General features: G+C 38.6%; 3 protein-coding genes across 3 annotated transcripts in view; 1 reads left to right on the forward strand and 2 right to left on the reverse strand.

Annotated features, from left to right (window-relative positions):
* LOC126373959 (uncharacterized) overlaps nucleotides 1-21620 on the reverse strand; it is a 650308-nt gene that overhangs the window by 348312 nt on the left and 280376 nt on the right. The window lies entirely within an intron of this gene.
* Nucleotides 1774-15296, forward strand: LOC126373685 (serine protease inhibitor swm-1-like). Its single transcript, XM_050019917.1, has 4 exons — nucleotides 1774-1783; nucleotides 12765-12941; nucleotides 13766-13951; nucleotides 15043-15296. Exons 1-4 carry the CDS (start codon nucleotides 1774-1776, stop codon nucleotides 15294-15296), a joined length of 627 nt encoding a protein of 208 aa, XP_049875874.1.
* LOC126374041 (uncharacterized) lies at nucleotides 15629-20050 on the reverse strand. Its single transcript, XM_050020494.1, has 4 exons — nucleotides 19935-20050; nucleotides 18580-18668; nucleotides 16111-16329; nucleotides 15629-15738 (listed from the first exon to the last, which is right to left on the reverse strand). The coding sequence occupies exons 1-3, from the start codon at nucleotides 20035-20037 to the stop codon at nucleotides 16111-16113; spliced, it is 411 nt and encodes a 136-aa protein (XP_049876451.1). The 5' UTR covers nucleotides 20038-20050; the 3' UTR covers nucleotides 15629-15738.

Genomic DNA, 21620 nt, shown 5'->3' on the forward strand with positions numbered 1-21620 from the left:
CTTATATGTTTACTAGCTTTTGTCCGCGACTTCGTCTGCGTGGCTTGTTATAAAAGAGAGATCTTTGTGTGTGTGGGAGTGCATATCAAATTTCAAGCATCTAACTTATGCAGTTTAGATTTTTTCATACATTTTTTTTTCCCGCTAACTCCCGTTTCCGTGGGAATTTTGCAATATCCTGTTGCAACTAAGCTTTAAGTTAACTAAGGTACCTGCATGCCAAATTTCAAGCGTTAAGCGGTTTAGATTTTTCATACAAAAGGATTTTCCCGCTAATTCCCGTTCCCGTGGGAATTCCGGGAAGTCCTTTCTTAGTGCACCTCTACGGTACCTAAGCTACGTCCCTTCCAAATTTCAAGTGCCTACGTTTAGCCGATTAGGCTGTGCGTTGATATGTCAGTCAGTCAGTTTCTTCTTTTATATATATTTAGATTGTTGTTGTTGTTTAAATTCGCCTTATATAAGTCAGGCAAAGATCTGAGGACCATACAGCCTTGACTTTAGTAATTTAATATTCGAAAATCACGATCAAAATAGGCTTAAAAGCCTTGTCTTCAGTTTTCAATATCCAATTTAGGCCAGTGCCTTGACTTCAGTTTTCTTTCTTTCATTTAATATTCTTATTAGGCCAAAGCCTTGTCATCAGAGTAAAACTATTTTATTGTTGAGTGCAATTTTCTTTTTTTCAGTCGCGTTGGTTCTTACTGTATAGATACTGAGGGACTTTCCAATCGGCGTTCCCCGAAAACACGGTAGATGGCGTTGTTAAGTTGTTACTTCGTTAGGTTTACATACACATACATAAACTCACGCCCGTAATCCCTAATGGGGTGGGCAGAGCCACAAGTAATCAAGACAGCTTGCAGCCACTGTTGATACGATGTCGTAAGCTGGATATGATGAACCTTATGGTGATAAGGGATCAGCCTATCGCCCATAACATTAGTCCATCATGTTAGAGGACACAATCCCTCTGTCGGTTTTTACGACATGCCGGTTCGTTAGGTTTAAACTTCTAATTTCATGGATAACAGACTACGAATAAATAGTAGATAACAGACATATACATCTTTCTTCTTTGTTTTTGGGTATGAATAATGATCTTTTTATTACACCAAGGTACAATTACTACTTCCACGCATTTAGGACTTCAGACTTGGTCAGATTAGTCATAGAAGGTAGGCTAGTTTCTAACCAGTCAAATCAGTTACTTTTTACTAAACTTCAAAACACTGGAAATTGTATAAAAAAGCACACTGTGACGTCATAGAAAAAGTGATAAAATGGCGGACTTACTATTACGTGTTTCTTCATTAAAATTAAATAGAATTAAAACAAATTAAATAGAAAAAATAAAATGTTTTTCGTTAGTTTTAGATCTCGGGATGAGTCATCCCGTGATCATGGCACTTGCAACACTGTCGAAATATCGGGAGTCTTATATCCCTACTTTAAATGCGGTAAGAACCCGTTATTATGTGTTTTAATTATGATAATAACCGCGTAAACTTAAAACTGTCTTTATTAAGTAAATCAGAATTTCATAATTTATCTTGTACCTAGTACACGACCCAATTTCCGTGCACTTTAAACTTGAAATCTATATTCAGAATTACTTATAGATTTGTGTACAATGTACATCACAGTAAATGTACACATAAATTAATTTACCATAAAGTGTTTGCCTCCGATATTGTCTCTTGGTGTACAAACTATGAACTATCACTTTATCATGATTGGATGGTAACGTAAATATACGTCACGCTTGTCAACATGGTGGCAAGTACGTCGCGATTTATTACGTCGCGTCATGGGAAATGGGAACACCCTTGTTTGCTTTGTGACGATAAAGGGCCGAGGTACCAGTCTTTATTATTAAAAACTAAATCTTTTAGATTCCAATTGACATTCAGAATTTGCCTTTCAACTGTTTTGAGTCAGTAGTTAAACAGAAACTTTGCAAAAAAGGTTATTATAAAGTTAGTGATTATTTAGAAGATATGAATGCATGGGATTAACTGCCTGAGAACTGACATTAGGCAGCTAAATTACTCATTGTATAATGATATTTTAAGTTTATTTATTTTTAAAAGAACGTCTAGGTCCCTGTGCCGAGGTTTTTCTTGCAGCTTCTTTTCCCCGGCTATACAGGTTGTGAGAAGCTGCAGTAGTTTAAGGCGGATGAGACGTTCGTTATGTAAAAAAGTGGAACGCACGGCACGATGCCGTCGATACGGTTGGGGTGATGTTAGTTCATTCCGAAAAATGGAACGCACTAGACGCATTCTGCTTCTGATTTTAATAAGAAGACGAAGAAAGAAAAGACAGATACTTAGAAGATACTGGATCCACCCATTTTAACATCCGTCATCTTTGTATTTTTAATAACAACTCCGCGAGATTGCATCGTGAGATTCTAACGTCACGATGTCGTATCGTGCATAGACACGTTACGATACAATACACATAAACAGCCTATATACGTCCCACTGCTGGGCACAGGCCTCCCCTCAATCAACCGGAGGGGATATGGAGCATACTCCACCACGCTGCTCCAGTGCGGGTTGATAGAGGTGTTTTTATGGCTAATAGCCGGGACCAACAGCTTAACGTGCCCTCCGAAGCATGGAATCATCTTACTTTTTCGGACAATCAGGTGATTCAAGCCTGAAAAGTCCTTCCCAAACAAAGGACAGTCTCACAAAGTGATTTCGACAATGTCCCCATCGGGAATCGAACCCGGACCTCCAGATCGTGAGCCTAACGCTCTAACCACTAGACCACGGAGGTTGTTGCATAGACACGTTACGATACAATACAATACAATACAAATAAAATTTATTGCACCAAAATAAAAAGATATAATTACAAAAAGTCTCTTAACTAAGTACATGGCAAATGGCGGCCTTGTCGCTTAAAGCGATTTCTTCTAGACAACCATAAGGTGAGGAAAAATGTAAAAAAAAATTGAAAGATTGCGGGTACAAACTATAAGTACAACTTATCAATAAATACATGCAAAAAAATATGTAACATACAAATATATATACCTAACCTATATACATATAACCTACGATGTTGTGTCGTAGATTACCACGACGCGACGTCGTATCGTGTTTATGTGTGGGAGCCCTAAGGAATGCAACGACGAACTCGGAATTAAAACAACAATTAGTAACAGAACAGAAGCTGCCATTTCAAGGCAAAATTCCAACAAAACTCCATTCTCACATCTCTTTGTGCTTAATGAAAAATGACTTCACTTCCTAATCATAGTAGAGCGCAAAATCCACCCTTATTCAAATGGTTTAAGTTTTGTTTTTCAGCTGAATCATGAAAGTGGATTGCTGTAGTAGGGATGCGACTGTCATAATGCTTTACTGGACATTTTGGATAGATCCATACAGAATAGGTAGTGAAATGCTATAAACAAATGAAAGCAGACCCCTTCAGTATCCGATTGTAAATAATACGTTTATAAAGAAGGGTATAATATAATGGAAGGCGAAAATGCAAACTTTTTGAAATTTTGCTTATTAATTGTATATAAAACTTCAAAAAGATTGCATTCTTGTTTTTCATTTTACCTTTCTTTATAAACGGATTATTTACAATTGGATACTCCCTGGTCAGACCTTTGATGTGTTTATATTTAAATAAATAAGTAAGTAGTATTAAAAAAGCGTCTATTACACAAACAAACAATAGGTACTATTTTGTTGTAGGTTAAAAAAAAACAACTTATTAACGTGCAGCTGAACAAGATTTCAGCTTAGGAGATACGTCGTTAAGTTCTCCGAACAAGGTACATTATGCATGTAAAAAATGTATCTCTCCTTCCGAGAAACTGCTTACAATACAAGAAATAAAAATAAAATTGCTTTTCAAAATTCTATATTAAGTAAATTAATTTCATCTTTTTTGGGGTTATGTACGCGTTTTTACAATAAAATACCAGATAATATTTTAAATTTGTCAGAAAATAAATTTAAAGCTCATGTGAAGCTTACTTTATGTAAAAAAGTTTATTATAAGTCTGGTATTGAATGTGTTCCTCTAGTTATTAAATAACTTGTAATGTATACCCTCATAGATTTAAAAGATGTGTTGCTGTTGCAGTTTCTTGTCATTTCTTCTCCTCAGCTACAACACCTTGCGAAATGACGTAAATACAAAAATGTTTCATTGACCTTCAACAAGTTTATCCATGATAATTTAGTTGTTGATTTCAACTATTATTTATTCGTAGATTTCAACTATTATTAAGGCCGCCTGTTGTACTACCAATTTAATTATACTCGTAATACTCATGTATTTTTAATGTGATTCAAGTGCAATAAAGAGTTTTTGTATTGTATTGTATTAAAGAAATAACAAATGAAAATCCACTTGTCTTCTCCCGCTAATATAAGTCCCGCTAATGTGTGTCCGGGAATTCAGTACACGTCGACAACCCTAATCTGGAAGGAAACTATAAATTCGAGGATGAATAAGATTTATCATCTCTGAAAACAATTACATTTAAACGTTTAATATGTTTAATCTTTTGGAAGTACTCGTTGAACCTTTCAGAGGTTTTACAAAAGGTTCCATTTTATTTTAAATTGTGTCCTTAGCTTGGATTAATTTTCAAAAAGTTGACACATAAACTCTTTATTTTTCACTTTCCTTCCACCGACTGTAATTGGAATACCATTGTATTTAAGTCTATAAATTATGTAATACAAACTGGATTAAAAGAAAAGAAAGGAAAACATGAAACAGTAGGACTAGGGCCCTGTGCTGGGAGGTTTTCTGGCCACGTCTTTCCCTCAGCGTTACAGATTCCGATGTGGTAGTAGTTTTACAGCTAGTTACATAATATGTAATTTAATTATGTTTGACGTTCAAAAAGCGCTAACTTTGTAAGCCATATTTTTGAATTTGAATTTTGACATATACATAAAATGCGTTCATTAAGGGTGGTATTAATTAACTAATCTCGGCTGAGACTGCCCTCAAGATCATGCTCAAGTCCCTGTTTTTATATGAGAACTGTCACATTGACATGATCTTGAAGGCCGTCTCAAAGCTGAGATTGGTTTATTAATACTGTGAGCTACGGTGGTAGCTGATGAATATGAAGTGGACTGTATAACTAAATGAAATGAAGGAATAACAGATACTAAGCTTTGAGAATTATTTAATATATTTTCACCAGTCACCATAAAAAGCAAACGACAAGAAGAAGAACAAAATCAACATACAAAACGTCAAAAAAGAATAAATATAAAAAACATAATAATATAAAAAGATTACAAAACCTACGAAGAGTTCGCAACAAATACCACCCTTAATAAAGTCGAATTCACAAATGATAACCGATAACAGCTAACGAGAACAAATCATGTTCGTCTGTCCGTCATTAACCTTATTACCTTTTGAAAAACAGCGGAAACGAATCGAGCAAAAAGTGGAGAAATATAAAAAAAAGGAATAGAAAGACAAGCTTCCTCGTGATAATGAACAGACGGCACTTTTCTAGATTGGTGGAAATTTCCGTGTTTATAAAAAGTTGAAGAAAAAACGAGCTAATCTCAGATTGTTTAGGTAGCAATATGTCTAACTACATTAAAGACTATATCGCAAAACGGCTAGATATCAAAACTTGATCGTAAAATGACTATACAGTGTTAGTGACATCGTAACGAAAACTTTGAGGGATGATTCAGACAGACCATAATTCTTATTAGTCATCAAGTGGAATTTTCCATCGCAAAAGTAAGGACTTTAAAATAATTTGAAAAGATAAAAAAAAAAAACACAGACAGGAAATTCCGCTTGATATCAACTCAGAATCATGGTCTGTATCATCCCCCTAAGAATCCCTTACGATGTCACTAACACCCCTACACACATGTATGGCTACTTGTACATACTTGTATGTGACATCGTAACAAATACTGTGAGGGATGATTCAGTTCATTATTCTTAATATTAAGTGGAATTTTCTATCGCAAAAGAATTAGAAATTATTTAAAAAACACAAAAAAATGAACTTTGCGACTGAAAATTCTACTTGATATTAACTCAGAACCATGGTGTAAAACATCCCCCTCAGTATTCGTTACGATATCACTAATATCCTGTATAGCTTGATTGTCAAGGAAAACTTACATTTTGACTTATCTATGGATTTGTGTTGACTTTCAACTAAACCATTACATTAAACAAAATAAATTACCTACTTAGTTTCAGTTTCCGATTAGGGGATGGCTGATCACCTGATTGTCCGAAAATAAGGTGATCCGTGCTTCGGTTCGTGAAGACGTTGGTCCCGGTTACTGCTTACAGAAGTAAGTACGTAGTCGTTACATAAGCCATGTCAGTTGGCTGACATTACGAGTTTACTCCTAAAACTACAGTTTATTATAAAAATTGACATTCTGTGTGTGTGTAAGAACATAATGTAACGCCATTCCGTCCCATTTTAAAGAGCTACCCCTTGTAAAGTTTCGATCCCAACTCAAAAACTGGTTAAAGGGAAAACAGTTTTATAGCTTAAGTGAGTTTTTAAGATTATAAATAGGTTATTTCTTGTATAAGTATATTTGTAATTATTTGTAAGTACGTTATATAATTATTATTGTATGTCACAATTATGACTAAATGTGCTGAACGCTAAAATCATTACTTCCATCTATATACCTACCACATTTATTACAATATTTTTTTTATTTCATTTCATTTCAATAAAGAAGGTTGATGAGGTTAACGGCCTCTGTGGTCCAGTGGTGGAGCGTCGGGCTCACGATTCGGAGTTCCCGGGTTCGAATCCCGGTGGGGACATATCACAAAAATCACTTTGTGATCCCCAGTTTGGTTAGAACATTACAGGCTGATCACCTGATTGTCCGGAAGTAAGATGATCCGTGCTTAGGAAGGCACGTTAAGCCGTTGGTCCCGGTTACTACTTACTGATGTATAAGTGAGTAATCGTTACATGAGCCATGTCAGGGGCCTTTGCTGGTTCAATAATAACCCTGACACCAGGGTGGCTAGAGTTTGGTCATCAACCTCACAACACACATGCCTTTAAAAAGGCTTAACAGATTGCAACAAGTGCGACAAATGCATCCACATCCTTTAAAACCATAATAAATTGACCCTAAGGTCACATTGCGTTCACGAATTAGTTGCGCCTAAATCGTCAATAAGTTCATTCAAAAACACAAAGTGTATCACAACCTAATTCTTTTTTCACAAACAAACATTACTTAACTACTTAACGGTTCAGTGGTTACAAGGATGGCACTTTTTTAAACCAATCAGAATAACCAGTGAACTGTTAAGGTTGCTGGTTAACCCTGATAACAACCTGGTTGTCCGATCAGTTGGTTGTGGGTTGACGCGAGTGACGGTCGATTTGATTTTCCAAAAATGTTCGCGAAGGAAAATTTCTTGTTGATATTTTTCAGTGCTACTGTTTTGGTTACCGGCATTTTTATCACTAAAGGTGAGTGTTTTGTTGATTAATTTATAATTTAAACTTCACGCCTTTGACTTCTAAGGGGTGGACTGTAGTTGCAAGTATCCAGAAGGCAATTATTTAGAATTCTATTTTGTTTTTACTATAATGATAAGTTTGCGTTTGACCACAATTTCACCTGATGATTAGTGAAGTTGTGGCCTAAGGTAACCTGCTTACCTAGTAAATGCGTCCTCACTCTAGTTATGAGGAAAAGATTATATATGTACAGAAGTCTATTCAACTCAAAGTAATAAAATAGAAGATTATTTAAAAGAAAGAGGATGGAAAGTCTCTAACATGTATTTTGTATGAGAATCGCTGTCGTCGATTCAACCACTGGGTGAGAGCCTTCAGCGCTCCCCATTTGTCCGGCCAAGTAGTTAATGCCATCTGCGGCAAATCTACAATAAGTCACGTCAAAAAAAAATGATTCAACCACGCTTCCTTTTACTACTACTCCTGCAAACAGATAACTACGACAACTGTACTGCTTCTCAAATTCCATAGCTACTTTCTCGGTAATGGATATTTTATGTGTAGGCTACAATCTCTTAAAAAACAACACAATTTAGTCTACAATTTAATCATTAGTTTTCGTAAGATACTGCATACAAACGTATTTTTTTTGATAAATAGCTGATTTTAGTTTTCCTGTGATAAGGAGGGATCTCTTTGCATGGTAGTTGTTAAGGCCCGTCTCGACCGCTTTGCCGACGCTCTCCTCTCGCTCCAGTCCCGCAGGGAAGAGTCGCTGCCGCAGCTTCTTATGCCGATGAGACAGGTGGTTTGCGGTTCTTCATAAAGTAAAAGCGCCAGTAACAACTTCACATATTTATAATGAATTAACTAAGAGAGAAATTACAAATTGAATATAAAGGTCGTCATTTTGACGTTAGGACGACGCGCCCGTTACGCGCGTGGGTTGTTGCGGTCCAATCCCGAATATGGCGGCGCTAGAGTTTTCCTCGCCTCCCGCTGCCCCCTTGTAGTGACGTTCCACGTCCCACAAATGACAAATGTCACGATCATTAACAGTAGTCGATATTTGATTTTTGCTCTGCAGATTTTAATACACAAAATGACTTTTTAATATGCTATCGCGGCGCTCCGTGGGTCGTAAAGTTTGCGGACGAGTGGAGAGCAAAGTTGAACTATGAACTATTTGTTTACTTGTATGGCGCGCGTTTTGTGCTCCCTTGGCCCTTCCAACTTCTTTTTTCTATTCCGTGAATAATACCCACTCAAAGTAGGTTGTTGGGGCATTCTCCGTCCCGTTCTAGCACAACGGTATTTTGTATGTAAGTACCTGTTGGAGCTTGTATGACGCTAGGAACACGTGACGTCACGAGTTTCAATGGCCATTTCTTTCTAACTTTCTGATTTCGGATTGCTGTAACATTTGATGTATAATAAATATGTTATTTAATATATAGCTCAATGATAATTAAAGCACATAATAACGGGTTCTTACCGCGTTTAAATGGGGATATGAGACTCACTGTTGCAAGTGCAATGATCACGGGATGACTGATGAGATTGGAGTGGAGTAGGTAGATCCATAATTTTCTACGGGCAGACATATCTGTCTACCCTCTTTCTTTGCCGCTTGTTTATGTTTTTGATATCGGAATGTTCGGAACCATCTGAACTCGCACGAAACTCACTACGACAAACGGTAAGAACCCGTTATTATGTGCTTTAATTATGATAATAACCCCGTAAACTTAAAACAATGTATAGCTCAATGATATTCGATTCTGTTTTCGTATTTGGCTATTTCATGTCTTTCTTGTAACTATAAAACGTATATTTTCAACGCAATAAAATAAATAAAAAGAGTTTATTTCGGACATAATCCATAGATGTTAGTAAAAACAATGACATACATACATACATAAACTCACGCCCGTAATCCCTAATGGGGTGGGCAGAGCCACAAGTAATCAAAGACAACTTGCAGCCACTGTTGATACGAAGTCCAAAGATGGATATGATGAACCTTACGGTGATAAGGGATCAGCCTATCGCCCATAACATTAGTCCATCATGTTAGAGGACACAATCCCTCTGTCGGTTTTTACGACATGCCCGGGAAGAGAAGCAGCTGAACGTGTTCTATGTTTTTTATATGCTCCCAGAACAGCATAGAAGCACAAAAACAATGAACAACTTAATTTATACGTAGTGTTAGTAATAATAGACGTTGTAATGTAAGAAGGTAATATTTAGATTAAAAAGACTGTATACTATAAGTAAGTACCTACCAACCTAATATGTCTTCATCAGCCCATTATCGTCCCCACTGCTGGGGCACGGGCCTTCCCTATGGATGGATAGGGAGATCGGGCCTTAAACCATCACGCGGGCCCAGTGCGGATTGATGGTTATTAACGACTGCTAATGCAGCCGGCACCAACGGCTTAACGTGCCTTCCGAAGCACGGAGGAGCTCGAGATGAAAACTTTTTTTTGTGGTCACCCATCCTATGACCGGCCTTTGCGAAAGTTGCTTAACTTCAACAATCGCAGACCGAGTGCGTTTACCGCTGTGCCACAGAGCTCCTCAACCTAATATATATCATACCTAATATATCTAATATTTATCACAACTATGTCACAATTGTGGTAGTTAGAGGTACATCCATCGCAAGATGAACTCAGTACCCACACCTTTCTGAGTTTCTGTTAGGCCAGCGTGATAGGTGGTCAACTGTATCGCCGTCTATCATGGTAGATCCAACTGCGTTAGTGAAAACGAATTAACAAATTATGTCATCGTAACTAATTTAAGAGCCACGCTCTACGCGGTGTAGCATCCATGCTACTTTTTAGGGAAAACTAGAGTAGTGGTTTCCCTCTTGCCTTCCACCCCGCAGTACTCTGTCTGACGCGAGCGGAATGGCGCTCAGAGTGGTCTATTTCAAAGCCTTACTAGGACTCCTGTCCTCCGCCTCTGAATAATACTGACAGTTATTTATGTAAGTACTAATGGAATGTTCTTAATAAAATGCAGATATATCGTAAGGCATCTTCGCTAATGATTCTTGGAGTCGTTTGTCGCGACAGAATTTGGCCTGAATACAGGGACCTCCAGGGTGGGACCTCACGAACATGTGCCTGGAAACAGAAAAAAAAAACAATCTTCTTCTTCTATCGTGTGGGTTGTGAGGCGGATTACCAACCTCATCAACCGTGGTATCAGGGTTAAAATACAATAACATAAAATAAACATAGACGGCTCACGGCCTCTGTGGTCCAGTGGTTGAGCGACGTGCTCACGATCCGAAGATCCCGGGTTCGATTCCCGGTGGGGACAAATCACAAAAATCACTTTGTGATCCTTAGTTTGGTTAGGACACTACTGGCTGATCACCTGATTGTTCAAAAAGTAAGATGATCCGTGCTTCGGAAGGCACGTTAAACCGTTGGTCGTTACATGAGTCATGTCAAGGGCCCCTGACATGGCTCATGTAACGACTACTTACTTACGTCAGTAAGTAGTGACCGGGACCAACGACTAAACGTGCCTTCCGAAGCACGGATCATCTTACTTTTGGACTTTTTTACTAACTTGCAAAAACAGCCTGACTTGCAATGCAGGAGCCTCTTCCGCCAAGTATTCACTCTAGTTTTGTGGTCACTTAAGTACCAGCACGGATACTCGTCATAGAAAGAACAGGATTTGTGGACTTCGTCTTTTGGGCACTCTTTTTCTGTAAATATTAATTGCAAAATTAGACCAAGAAGACCAAAAACAAGATGGGCGGATGTGGTCAAAAAGGACCTGTGCTCGTGCAATGTCTCCGAGAACGATACGTCTGATAGAGCGAAGTGGAAGAGAAGTACGAAGAAGGCAGACCCCACCGTCAGATGGGAATAATAAATGCCAAGGAGAGTGAAATTAATTGCAAAATTACTTCTTACTTTTTACTAGCCCTAACCCCTCCGACAACCCGTAGTTTAGCAGCGTGGTGGAGAATGCTTCAAATCCCCCCTCCCTGGTTGTTTAAGGGGAGACCTGTGCCCAGCAGTGGTACTTATATAGACTTAACATAACATAACCAGCCTATATACGTCCCGCTGCTGGGCACAGGCCTCCCCTCACTCAGACATAGACAGACATACAGATATAGACTTAGTTTTTTTTTATACCTATGAAGTGTAGTTTTCTCTATAACACAGTTTTCGCGACTAATATAGACGGCAATACGGCTCACTATTATCAACTTGGTTTAACAAAAAGTTTGGTGAGGAATACTTAGTTTATCTTGCGATGGATGGACCTCTAACTACCCTAATTGGGATATCATTATATACTAAGGTATAGTAAATTCGGGTACTTACTCATCATAATACAATGTGTAACTTCTATTAAGAATATCAACGCTATGAAATAACATAATAATATGTTATTCATTTTAAAGCTTTTTAAAACAGATGTTAATCCACTTAAATCGTCTTCGGCGGTAAGCCCAATATTATCTCTAATATTATTTATTTTTAAATCACACTGAAAAATCGACTAAGACAGTGAATTAATTTGTGAATTCCATAACCAACTAGAAAATAACGAACCTGCCTGTAAAATGACATAAAAAGGTAGAAAATTTTTAAATAGTTGATAACATATCGTAAATTTACAATGAAATAAACTTCGGCCTTCTAAATTACTAGAAGCAAATAAAAACATAGAAAGCGTTCAGCTGCTTAACAAAGTATGTCGTTAAAACTGACAGGGATTGCGATGTTCTAATATGAAGGATCATTTTGATAATATAACTCGAAATTCAGTTGAGTTTCACTAATATAATAAGATTAGTTAATATACATGTTATTAGCCCATCTCACACCCCGAACATTTCATCCAAAAAACCCCGTTTTACACAGACACTACACATTGACGTTTTATGTAGTGTCTGAAGTTTGAAGCCCTTACTATTGAAGACTAAAGTAAGACCGAGGGGTAAGGTAAGGCGTGAGGGGTAAGGTAAGGCGTGAGGTAAACCTAGCTCCTCCGCTGGTGGGGAGCGGCGAGTTGCCGTTCTATACGTAGTATTATTCCTTATTCTATGACTATAGTACCCTAGACTAATGGCAGGGCTGTCTCAAAGCGTTATTGCTACACTTCGTTTGATGACGTGACTTATTTTAGATTTGCCGCAGATGGCATTAACTACTTGGCCGAACAAATTCGAGCCCTACAAAGCAGCAGGGGATTACAAGAAGGACTCTCAAATTTCACCAATGTCTTCCAGATGAATGTCCACCAAACGAAGAGTATCTGCTCTGCGGGTCTGCTTGTCCCTTCAACTGCACGGACCCTGTGGAGCCGATCACTTGTGGGGAAGACTGCGTGGAAGGATGCTTCTGCAAGTCAGGGTTCCTGAGGGATGTCAACGGGACGTGTGTGAACGCTGGTCAGTGTATCGGTGGTAAGTGATGACATCTTTTTTTTTAATTCAAATGGGTTTGCTCTTGACACCTTTGCCCCTCTTAGAGTGGTATTAATGAACTAATCTTAGCTGTGACTGCCCTCCAGATCATGTTCAAGGTTCAAGTCACTGATTTTATATGAGAACTGTTACATTGATATGATCTTGAGGGTAGTCTCGAAGCTGACATTAGTTTATTAATACCACTCTTAAAGAGGTTACGAAGGTGCCGACGAAGTGCTGGGGGATTAAAAAGGTGACGAATCAATTTAACTTAAAAAGCAATATTGCTATTTGACATTTGCGCTTAATATGCGCAGTAATGACAACAAATGTCAAAATATCAATAGGTATTGCTTTTTTAAATGAATAGCTCCAATATGGTGTTTTTAGCCCTGTGGACTTACCCAGGTGCCTAATCAGACTTGCCTTAAAAGAACTCAAGTTATAACTTAAGTTATAAGACGAAGGGAACACCGATGGCGGAAGAACTTTTCACCCTCGACGCCACACGCAAAAACAAGACAATAACTTCATTTAAAATTATCACAAAACAATTACAAAAATGCAAAACGGATGTTCATCGAAATGATCATAAGGCGGTGGTGGACGTCCTAAGATAAAAGGCCTTACCCAGCACAAGTCGCGGCGTGAACCACGACACTGGTATTGTTTGATCCTTCTGGGTGAGGTACGAACGCCGTCATAGATATTACTAACCTATCAACATTAAAGAGTGTTAGTGGCATCGTAACGAAAACTTTGAGAGATGATTCATCTGTATTTATTTTTGAATGTCATTTATTTCTCGTTCATTTCACCAGCTAAGAACCAATCCTGCGGCCCGAACGAAGAGTTCCTGTCATGCGGGACAGCCTGTCCTCTCACGTGTAAGCAGCCGGAGCCTCTCACCTGCGGCCTAGCCTGCAGCATGGGCTGCTTCTGCAAATCAGGATACGTCAGAGACACTGCCAATAACCAGTGCGTGACCCTGGATAAATGTCCTATTGGTAAGTTCTTGCGGAGTCTCTTTCCAGAGTCTTTAATACACACTTTTGGCCTATGGTTCACCGGCTTGCTTCTCAAATAGAGATATTTGAATCCCGGTCCCGGTCATCAATGAGTTATTCTTCTTCTATCGTGTGGGTTGTGAGGTGGATTACCAATCTCAGCAACCCTGGTGTCAGGGTTATTATTGAGTCGCCAAAGGCCCCTGACATGGCTCATGTAACGATTACTCACTTACATCAGTAAGTAGTAATCGGGACCAACGGCTTAACGTGCCTTCCGAAGCACGGATCATCTTACTTTCGGACAATCAGGTGATCAGCCTGTGATGTCCTAACCAAACTAGGGATTACAAAGTGATTTTTGTGATATGTCCCCATTGGGATTCGAACCCGGGACCTCCGGATCGTGAGCCCAACGCAGGGGGGTTAAAATGGCCACATCGAAGCAATTTGACAATTGTTTGCATAGCGCAAATGTCAAATTGCATTATTGTGTATAGTGGCTATTTTACCCATCCAGTTCAGTACAATTAGTGATTATACACAATGTTATACCCTACGAATAAATAATAAGGTTATACCTATGTCAAAGATAACATTTTACAATAGCCTCAAAGCGCGGTAAGAATTAGATTTGTCAAAGTTGCTAGTGTTGTGACGTTCATTAGCATAGAGATGTATGTATCAGTCGAGATTAGGCTGATAGATTATTTTCTGTCTAACTACCTACTGTGATGATGTGACCTCTTTACACATCATCCTGCCTGGCGCGTTATTAGTAATTAATTGAAAGAAATGTCTGATGTGAGAAAGTGTCCATAGCACCGTTCACCGGGCACAATGTTTTTATATTTAATATGGTATAATAATAAGAAATCGATCAATAAATATGTTAAAGAATCTCCACCCAAGTTCCTATTATCACAATAGGTACCTATGTACAGTCATGAATAATATCACTATCATATTTGACGTTTAATGAGTCTTATGGTTTAATTTGTCATAAAAATGTGACATGGTATCATAGTGTATACATAATTATTAGTACTTATGACCGTACCTACTAATTATACCAACCTTTTGACCTTCAGAACAATGCTTCAACGAAAACGAAGTATACGATCTCTGCAACGCAACGTGCGAGCCGTCATGCGAGGACCCGGAGCCAATTTGCACCAACATTTGCAGTGCAGGTTGCGTGTGCGCACCGGGACTCCTGCGCAATGGCACCGAGTGCATCAGTGTTGACAAGTGTCCGGCTAGTAATGGTACCGACCCTGGTCTTTTGGGGAAGTATTTGAATGTTATAAACAGGATTTTGCACCTGACCACAACCACTGCTTAGTTGGAATGTTAGTTTAGTTCAGACGTGGCTAATTGGCCAAAAAATATATAAATAAGTACTGGGCAACGTAATCTTATCTATGCAATCCCGATCTCGCGGGATCTCGTCTAATTATTCGGGATCAATCCTGAAGCATAATATGACGAGATCCCATTCGAGATTGACGGGATTAGGCGAATGTCCTTGAGTTATACATTTTGTTTTAATGATTTAGTTAGTAGTATTAGAAGATATTTTGTTTTCTTAAAATAATTTATTAAAATAAAATATATTTAATAATAAATATTATTGTACTTTTATTTCTCATTACAAATTAAATATTAAGAAAAAAAGAGGGATTGACAAAAGGGTAAAGTAAATTAAACATAACAAAAGTATAAATATTCAGGTGAAACCCAACGCCATAGTTTGTGGGTAGAGGCAGGCTTATAATATTTGTAATCTGTAACAAAAATAACAATTCAGTTTATATTATAAGAAAATAAATAAAACTATTTTTTTTACCTTCGAAACTGGTAAATTTTGCAACCTAGCACCATCTGTGAGATTGTTGAGGAACTAAATCAAAGGTGCGTCACAGTTTTCGTAGATATTGTGGTACTACAAGAACGTAATAGATAGCGCTAAGGAGCGCACGCAAGCCACAACTTAGCGTTAGTTCTGACTAGAACTAGATGGCGTTGTGTGTATTATTAGTTGTAAGTTTGTAAAAAGATCTAATACCAATAAAAATATAACATTTTTTTATTTATTTTTAAAGCAATCACGGATGGTTAATATTAAAGGTTATATTTAAAATATTTCAACCACTAACCTAAAAAGGTATACCTAAACTCGCATCATTCACCTTTTTGTATTCGTCTTCCTTGATGCCATAGGCTAAGTACGAGTAACTCAGGAAGTCAGAATGGTTGGACACGAGCTGGAAGACCAAGGTTCGAGATCCAGTTTGTCCTCTGACCACGTTGAAATCCACCTCACCATACTCGTCAACCGTTGCCTTCACTTCCAGGTATGATATTACGTAGCCTTTCTGTAAAACAAAATGAACGTAAAATATACATGATATAAACAGCCTACATCCCTTAATAAACCGGATAGAAAATAAAAGATTTTGACATAAGGAACTAGATAATTATTCACTCAACACGCGGCATCGGCCTTATTTTAATATTTAGATGAGACTAAAAATAACATTAAGACGATGGCTGCTGCACGGCTTTGCCTTTGCCTTTCTCCAAGGAGATTTAAACAAGTTAAAAAAAACATTTTATTTTTTGGAATTACTCGAAGAAAGGATACACTTAAGATTAGGCAGTATGGTCTGATGATCTTAGCCTGTTCCATATGGACGAATATTTTTTAAAAATAACAAATTAAAAAGTATTTCGAAAAGCCTCGCGCCGCCGCCGCCACGCGCCGCCCGACTGGCGACAGAGCGGCGCGTGAAAACCAATAAGTAGTAACATTATTTTATGTTAAGGTGAACTGTAACAAATAAAGTGCAAATTATGTAAATTCAGTGTTGTTTCCGCTCATGTAAGTATCCTTTCTTATCTCATATTTCTTAACTACTTAGTTTGTTTTTTCGCTCGTTTGTCATCGCAAGTTGAGATAATTCCCACTTGTTGAGTGTCGAAGCGACTGCCAATATGACCTTCCAGCTCGAAGGAAAAGTCAGTCCGATTATAAAACGAATTTCTGACGATATTTTTATTCGCACGGAATGACAATTATTTATGATCCAAATGCGTGGTATATAAATGTGTAGTGTAATAGGTAATAATACTTAGGTATTTACTTTTGGTTCACATTAGAATCAGGCTAGTTTCCAAGTCAAATCACTTACTTTTTACTAAACGTTAAAACACGAAATTACTATGGAATTTGTATGTAAAAGCACACTGCGACGTTTTAGAAAAACGTGATAAAATATCGAAGTTATTATTACGTTCTTCTTGATTTAAATTAATAAATAGGTTAAATAAAAAAAGAAAATGTTTTTTGTTAGTTTTAGACCTGCCTTTATTTAGTAATCAGAATATCCTAGTCCACGACCCAATTATTATTCTGTGCTTATTAGCGGGTTGATGAGGTTGGTAATACACCTCACAACCCATACGAGAGGAGAAAAAGCAGGTTATGGTGTGGTTGCTTCTATGCTGTTCTGGGAGCAAATAAAAACATAGAACACGTTCAGCTGCTTGTCTTCCCGGGCATGTCGTAAAAACCGATTCGGACCGACCGATTTCGGTCGGATTGTGTCCTCTAACATGATGGACTAATGTTATGGGCGATAGGCTGATCCCTTATCACCATATGGTTCATCATATCCAGCTTACGACATCGTATCAACAGTGGCTGCAAGTTGTCTTTGATTACTTGTGGCTCTGCCCACCCCATTAGGGATAACGGGCGTGAGTTTATGTATGTATGTATGTGTATGGTGTGGTCGTGGTTTTACCACGGTATTCTCACGGTATTCCGTTAATCAGCATACGACTCTACAAATAATAATCGCAATGCAATAATAATAAGGGAGATTTTTGTTTTAACCCAAAATTTGATTGATGAATGTTGGATGGATGTAATATCTCTCTTAGGGATGACGGGTATTAGTTTTTATGTATGTATTTAATGTATGTACAGGGGGGTTAAAATGCTGTGTAATTTTAATTTGACTTTATTTTTAAATCATCATCATCAGCCCATTAACGGCCCCACTGCTGGGGCACGGGCCTTCCCTATGGATGGATACGGAGATCGGGCCTTAAACCATCACGCGGGCCCAGTGCGGATTGATGGTTATTAACGACTGCTAATGCAGCCGGGACCAACGGCTTAACGTGCCTTCCGAAGCACGGAGGAGCTCTAGAGAAAACTTTTTTTTGTGGTCACCCATCCTATGACCGGCCTTTGCGAAAGTTGCTTTACTTCAACAATCGCAGGCCGCGTTAACCGCTGCGCCACCGAGCTCCTCCCATTTTTAAATACTTACCCTTAATTTTATAAGTTATGCACGCCGTAATTGTCATATAATTAGTCACAATACCGTAACCTTCTAAATATAAAAATGTTTTAATGTATGTGATGTGGCTGTACTTTATAAATAAATAAATAAATAAAAATGCCCACATTGAAGCAATTCACCTAAGAAAGCAATATTGCTATTTGAATGTTTGCATTGCGCACTTACTTTTATATGCGCAAATGTCAAATTGCAACATTGCTTTGTTAGATGAATTGCTTCGATGTGGCCATTTTAACCCCCCAGTATTCGTACCTTAGCCGTGGCTGTGACAGTTACAAAGAACGGGTCGTAGTTGTTCCTATGTCGGTATCTGTCTTGTCCGCCATTCATTGGTAGAGAATCTGAAACAGTATTGTTATTTTTTGTTTACACAGGAAACACACTCGAACAATAGGCAAAATAATAAAAATTTGGCTAACAATTTGGTTAGGCTCACAATTGGCAATTTTTTATAGTGATGCTGGTAGCCCAACTATCGATAATATGGCAATAGAGGCAATATCCTTTATTATGATCCCCTCCCTATATGACCCCTAAACCTTTAATATCTCCCACTATGCCGGGCCAACGGCCTCTGTGGTCTAGTGGTTTGAGAGTTAGGCTCACGATCTGGAGGTCCAGGTTCGATTGCCGATGGGGACATTGTCGAAATCATTTTGCGAGACTGTCTTTTGTTTGGTAAGGACTTTGCTGGGTTGAATCACCTGATTGTCCGAAACAGTAAGATGATTCCGTGTCTCGGAGGGGACGGTAACCCGTTGGTCCCGGCTATTCGTCGTAAAACACCTCCACCAACCCGCAGTGGAGCAGCGTGGAGGAATATGCTTCATACCTCCTACGGTTGATTGAGGGGAGGCCTGTGCCCAACAGTGGGACGTATATAGGCGGTTTAGGTTATGTATGTTAGGTTATATAACTAATACTTTATTGCACGAACAGGAAAAAAAGACAAAATTAAAAACAAAAGAGAAATAGAATGAGTACAATAGGCGGCCTTATGCTATTTTATGTTAATAACAATTTGATTTTATATTATTTTAGAGTTGGTATCCTAGTCTCTGCTTCACCCAGTGGGAAATAGGCGTGAGTTTATGTATGTTTGAGCCTCGCCTTTCACCTCACCTACCTCTCACCTCACCCTTAGGGGATGCTGGCGTGATGTTGTTATGTTAGAATTATCTTTGTTGTGTTTGGTGAATGAATATGACTAGTTAAATGTGGGGGTGAGATGTGTCCGTGTTTCAGAAAGCACGTTAAGCCGCTCGTACCCGTTACTACTCTACTTTTTGTGTTACGAGTCGGCGCAGGAGTCTAGACGTTCTTAAAAAAGAACACAAATATTTTTTTATAAAATTTTAAATTGGCTTATAGATAGTAAGTAACCTATTTTTACAAAGTCTCTGTTTAATAATTGTTTAATGGTAAACTCTTAACTTCCTCGGCCCTTCGCGGGTTGGAAGGTCAGACAGGCAGTCGCTTTTCTAAAAAATCGGACCTGTCAAATCTTCAGGATAGGTAAGCGGAACCCGTGAAAACTTAGATGATGCAAATTTTGAATGTCAGTGGGAATCTTATTATAAAAATACGTCACAAGGGACACTACGTACGTTCGTATTCGATTCCAACTTTGAAGTGCTGTGACTCGAACTTCTGCGGGGCGCCTAAAGTGGCACCAACCAGAAACAACACTATTAAAGTTCCACACAACATCTTTGCTCTGTCACAATACTGAAATGCTACTGAAGTTTCCACTATCTCGTATCCCATCGAAAACGTAACTGATAAAACGTTGACAAGTTCAACGACAAATTACCTACTAAAATTTATTTATTAACATTTTAATTGTTTTATTTATTTTATTTTTTATTTATTTAAGGAAAACATACAGCTTTTATAACACATTATAAATATAATACATATATGTAGTACAATAGCCTATCAAGTTTTCACCAACGAATAATACCTGCTATTGGGTATTCAAAGAAAAGGGAAAAAAACCGAAAATTTATGACAAGCGTATAGTGCTCTAACGTAAAGATTTTACAATTTCTTCTTAAATTACTTATCTATTTTTTTTTATTGTAACTTTATTCCGTTCTCACGGGGTCCGCTTACCTGACCTGAAGATGTAACAGGTCCGGTTTTTTACAGAAGCGACTGATTGTCTGACGTTCTAAACCGCGAAGGGAAAACTAGCCCAACACAGGTCACATTTTTCGGGAATGTGGGTTTCCTTACGATGTTGTCCTTCACCGCTAAGCTCATGATAATTATTTTCCAAACATGATTTCGAAAATAAATCAAAGCAATCAGATCATCCCGGCCCGTGCTGGGATTCGAGCCTGCGACCTCACAGTGAGAACTAAGGGTTCTTCCAACTGGTCTACTACGCCACGGCTCCACGTATCTGAGAAGGTATCTATCTCAAATTATGAACTCATATATACCCGGATTAAAAATATATCAAACCAGTTCGAGTAAATAGTGTTTTTTTTTTGTACCGGGTGAAAGCCCTCAGCTCAACTTATCCGGCCAAATAACAAATGTCATCAGAGGAAAATTTACAATAAGTTAACATGAAAATAAAAACGAAAAATAAATTGAAATAGTGCTCGGTATGTGTGAGGACTGTTGGCCCTTGGTCTTGGTTCCATACAAGACCATTAACCCGGCCCCAGGGGGGACAGAGTCATCTTCTCTGCCCTCCACTGGGGCAATTCCTGTTCGGCGCGTCCTTGCCGCGGGGGTGGGCGCCTCTTACTTCAGTAGGCCGGAGTAAGATGGTGGCTGAGTTCGAATAGGGACCCAGACCTACGGGGTATAACGTAGAACCCTTGCCCAGAGATACGGGTGAAGACCTCAACGGCTGCAGAGGCGGAGATGGGAGCCATCGGTACGGCAATGCAGGACGGAAGGGGCATGTCACAGGGACTGTAACCTGGAACCTGACAGAGGGCAGTAGTAACTGTCAGTACTATTCAGAGGCAGAGGACAGGAGTCCTAGTATGGCTTTGTAATAGACTACTCTGGGCGCCATCCCACTCGCGTCAGACAGAGTACTGCGGGGCGGAAGGCAAGAGGGAAACCACTGCCCTATTTTTCCCTAAAAAGTAGCAGGGAGAGTATTTTACAGAAATGCTGCACCGACAAGAGCGTGGCTCTTAAATTGATGATGATGTGTGAGGACAACGGTGGATGTTTCGAGAACTTGTCCTGTGCGCTACCATGCGCTTAGATTACTATCGACTGTAGAAAGATAAAATCTTTTCTTCTTAAAGCAGATATTGGCGATT

The sequence above is a fragment of the Pectinophora gossypiella genome, chromosome 16 (assembly GCF_024362695.1).
Source record: "Pectinophora gossypiella chromosome 16, ilPecGoss1.1, whole genome shotgun sequence".
Classification (NCBI taxonomy): Eukaryota; Metazoa; Arthropoda; class Insecta; order Lepidoptera; family Gelechiidae; genus Pectinophora; species Pectinophora gossypiella.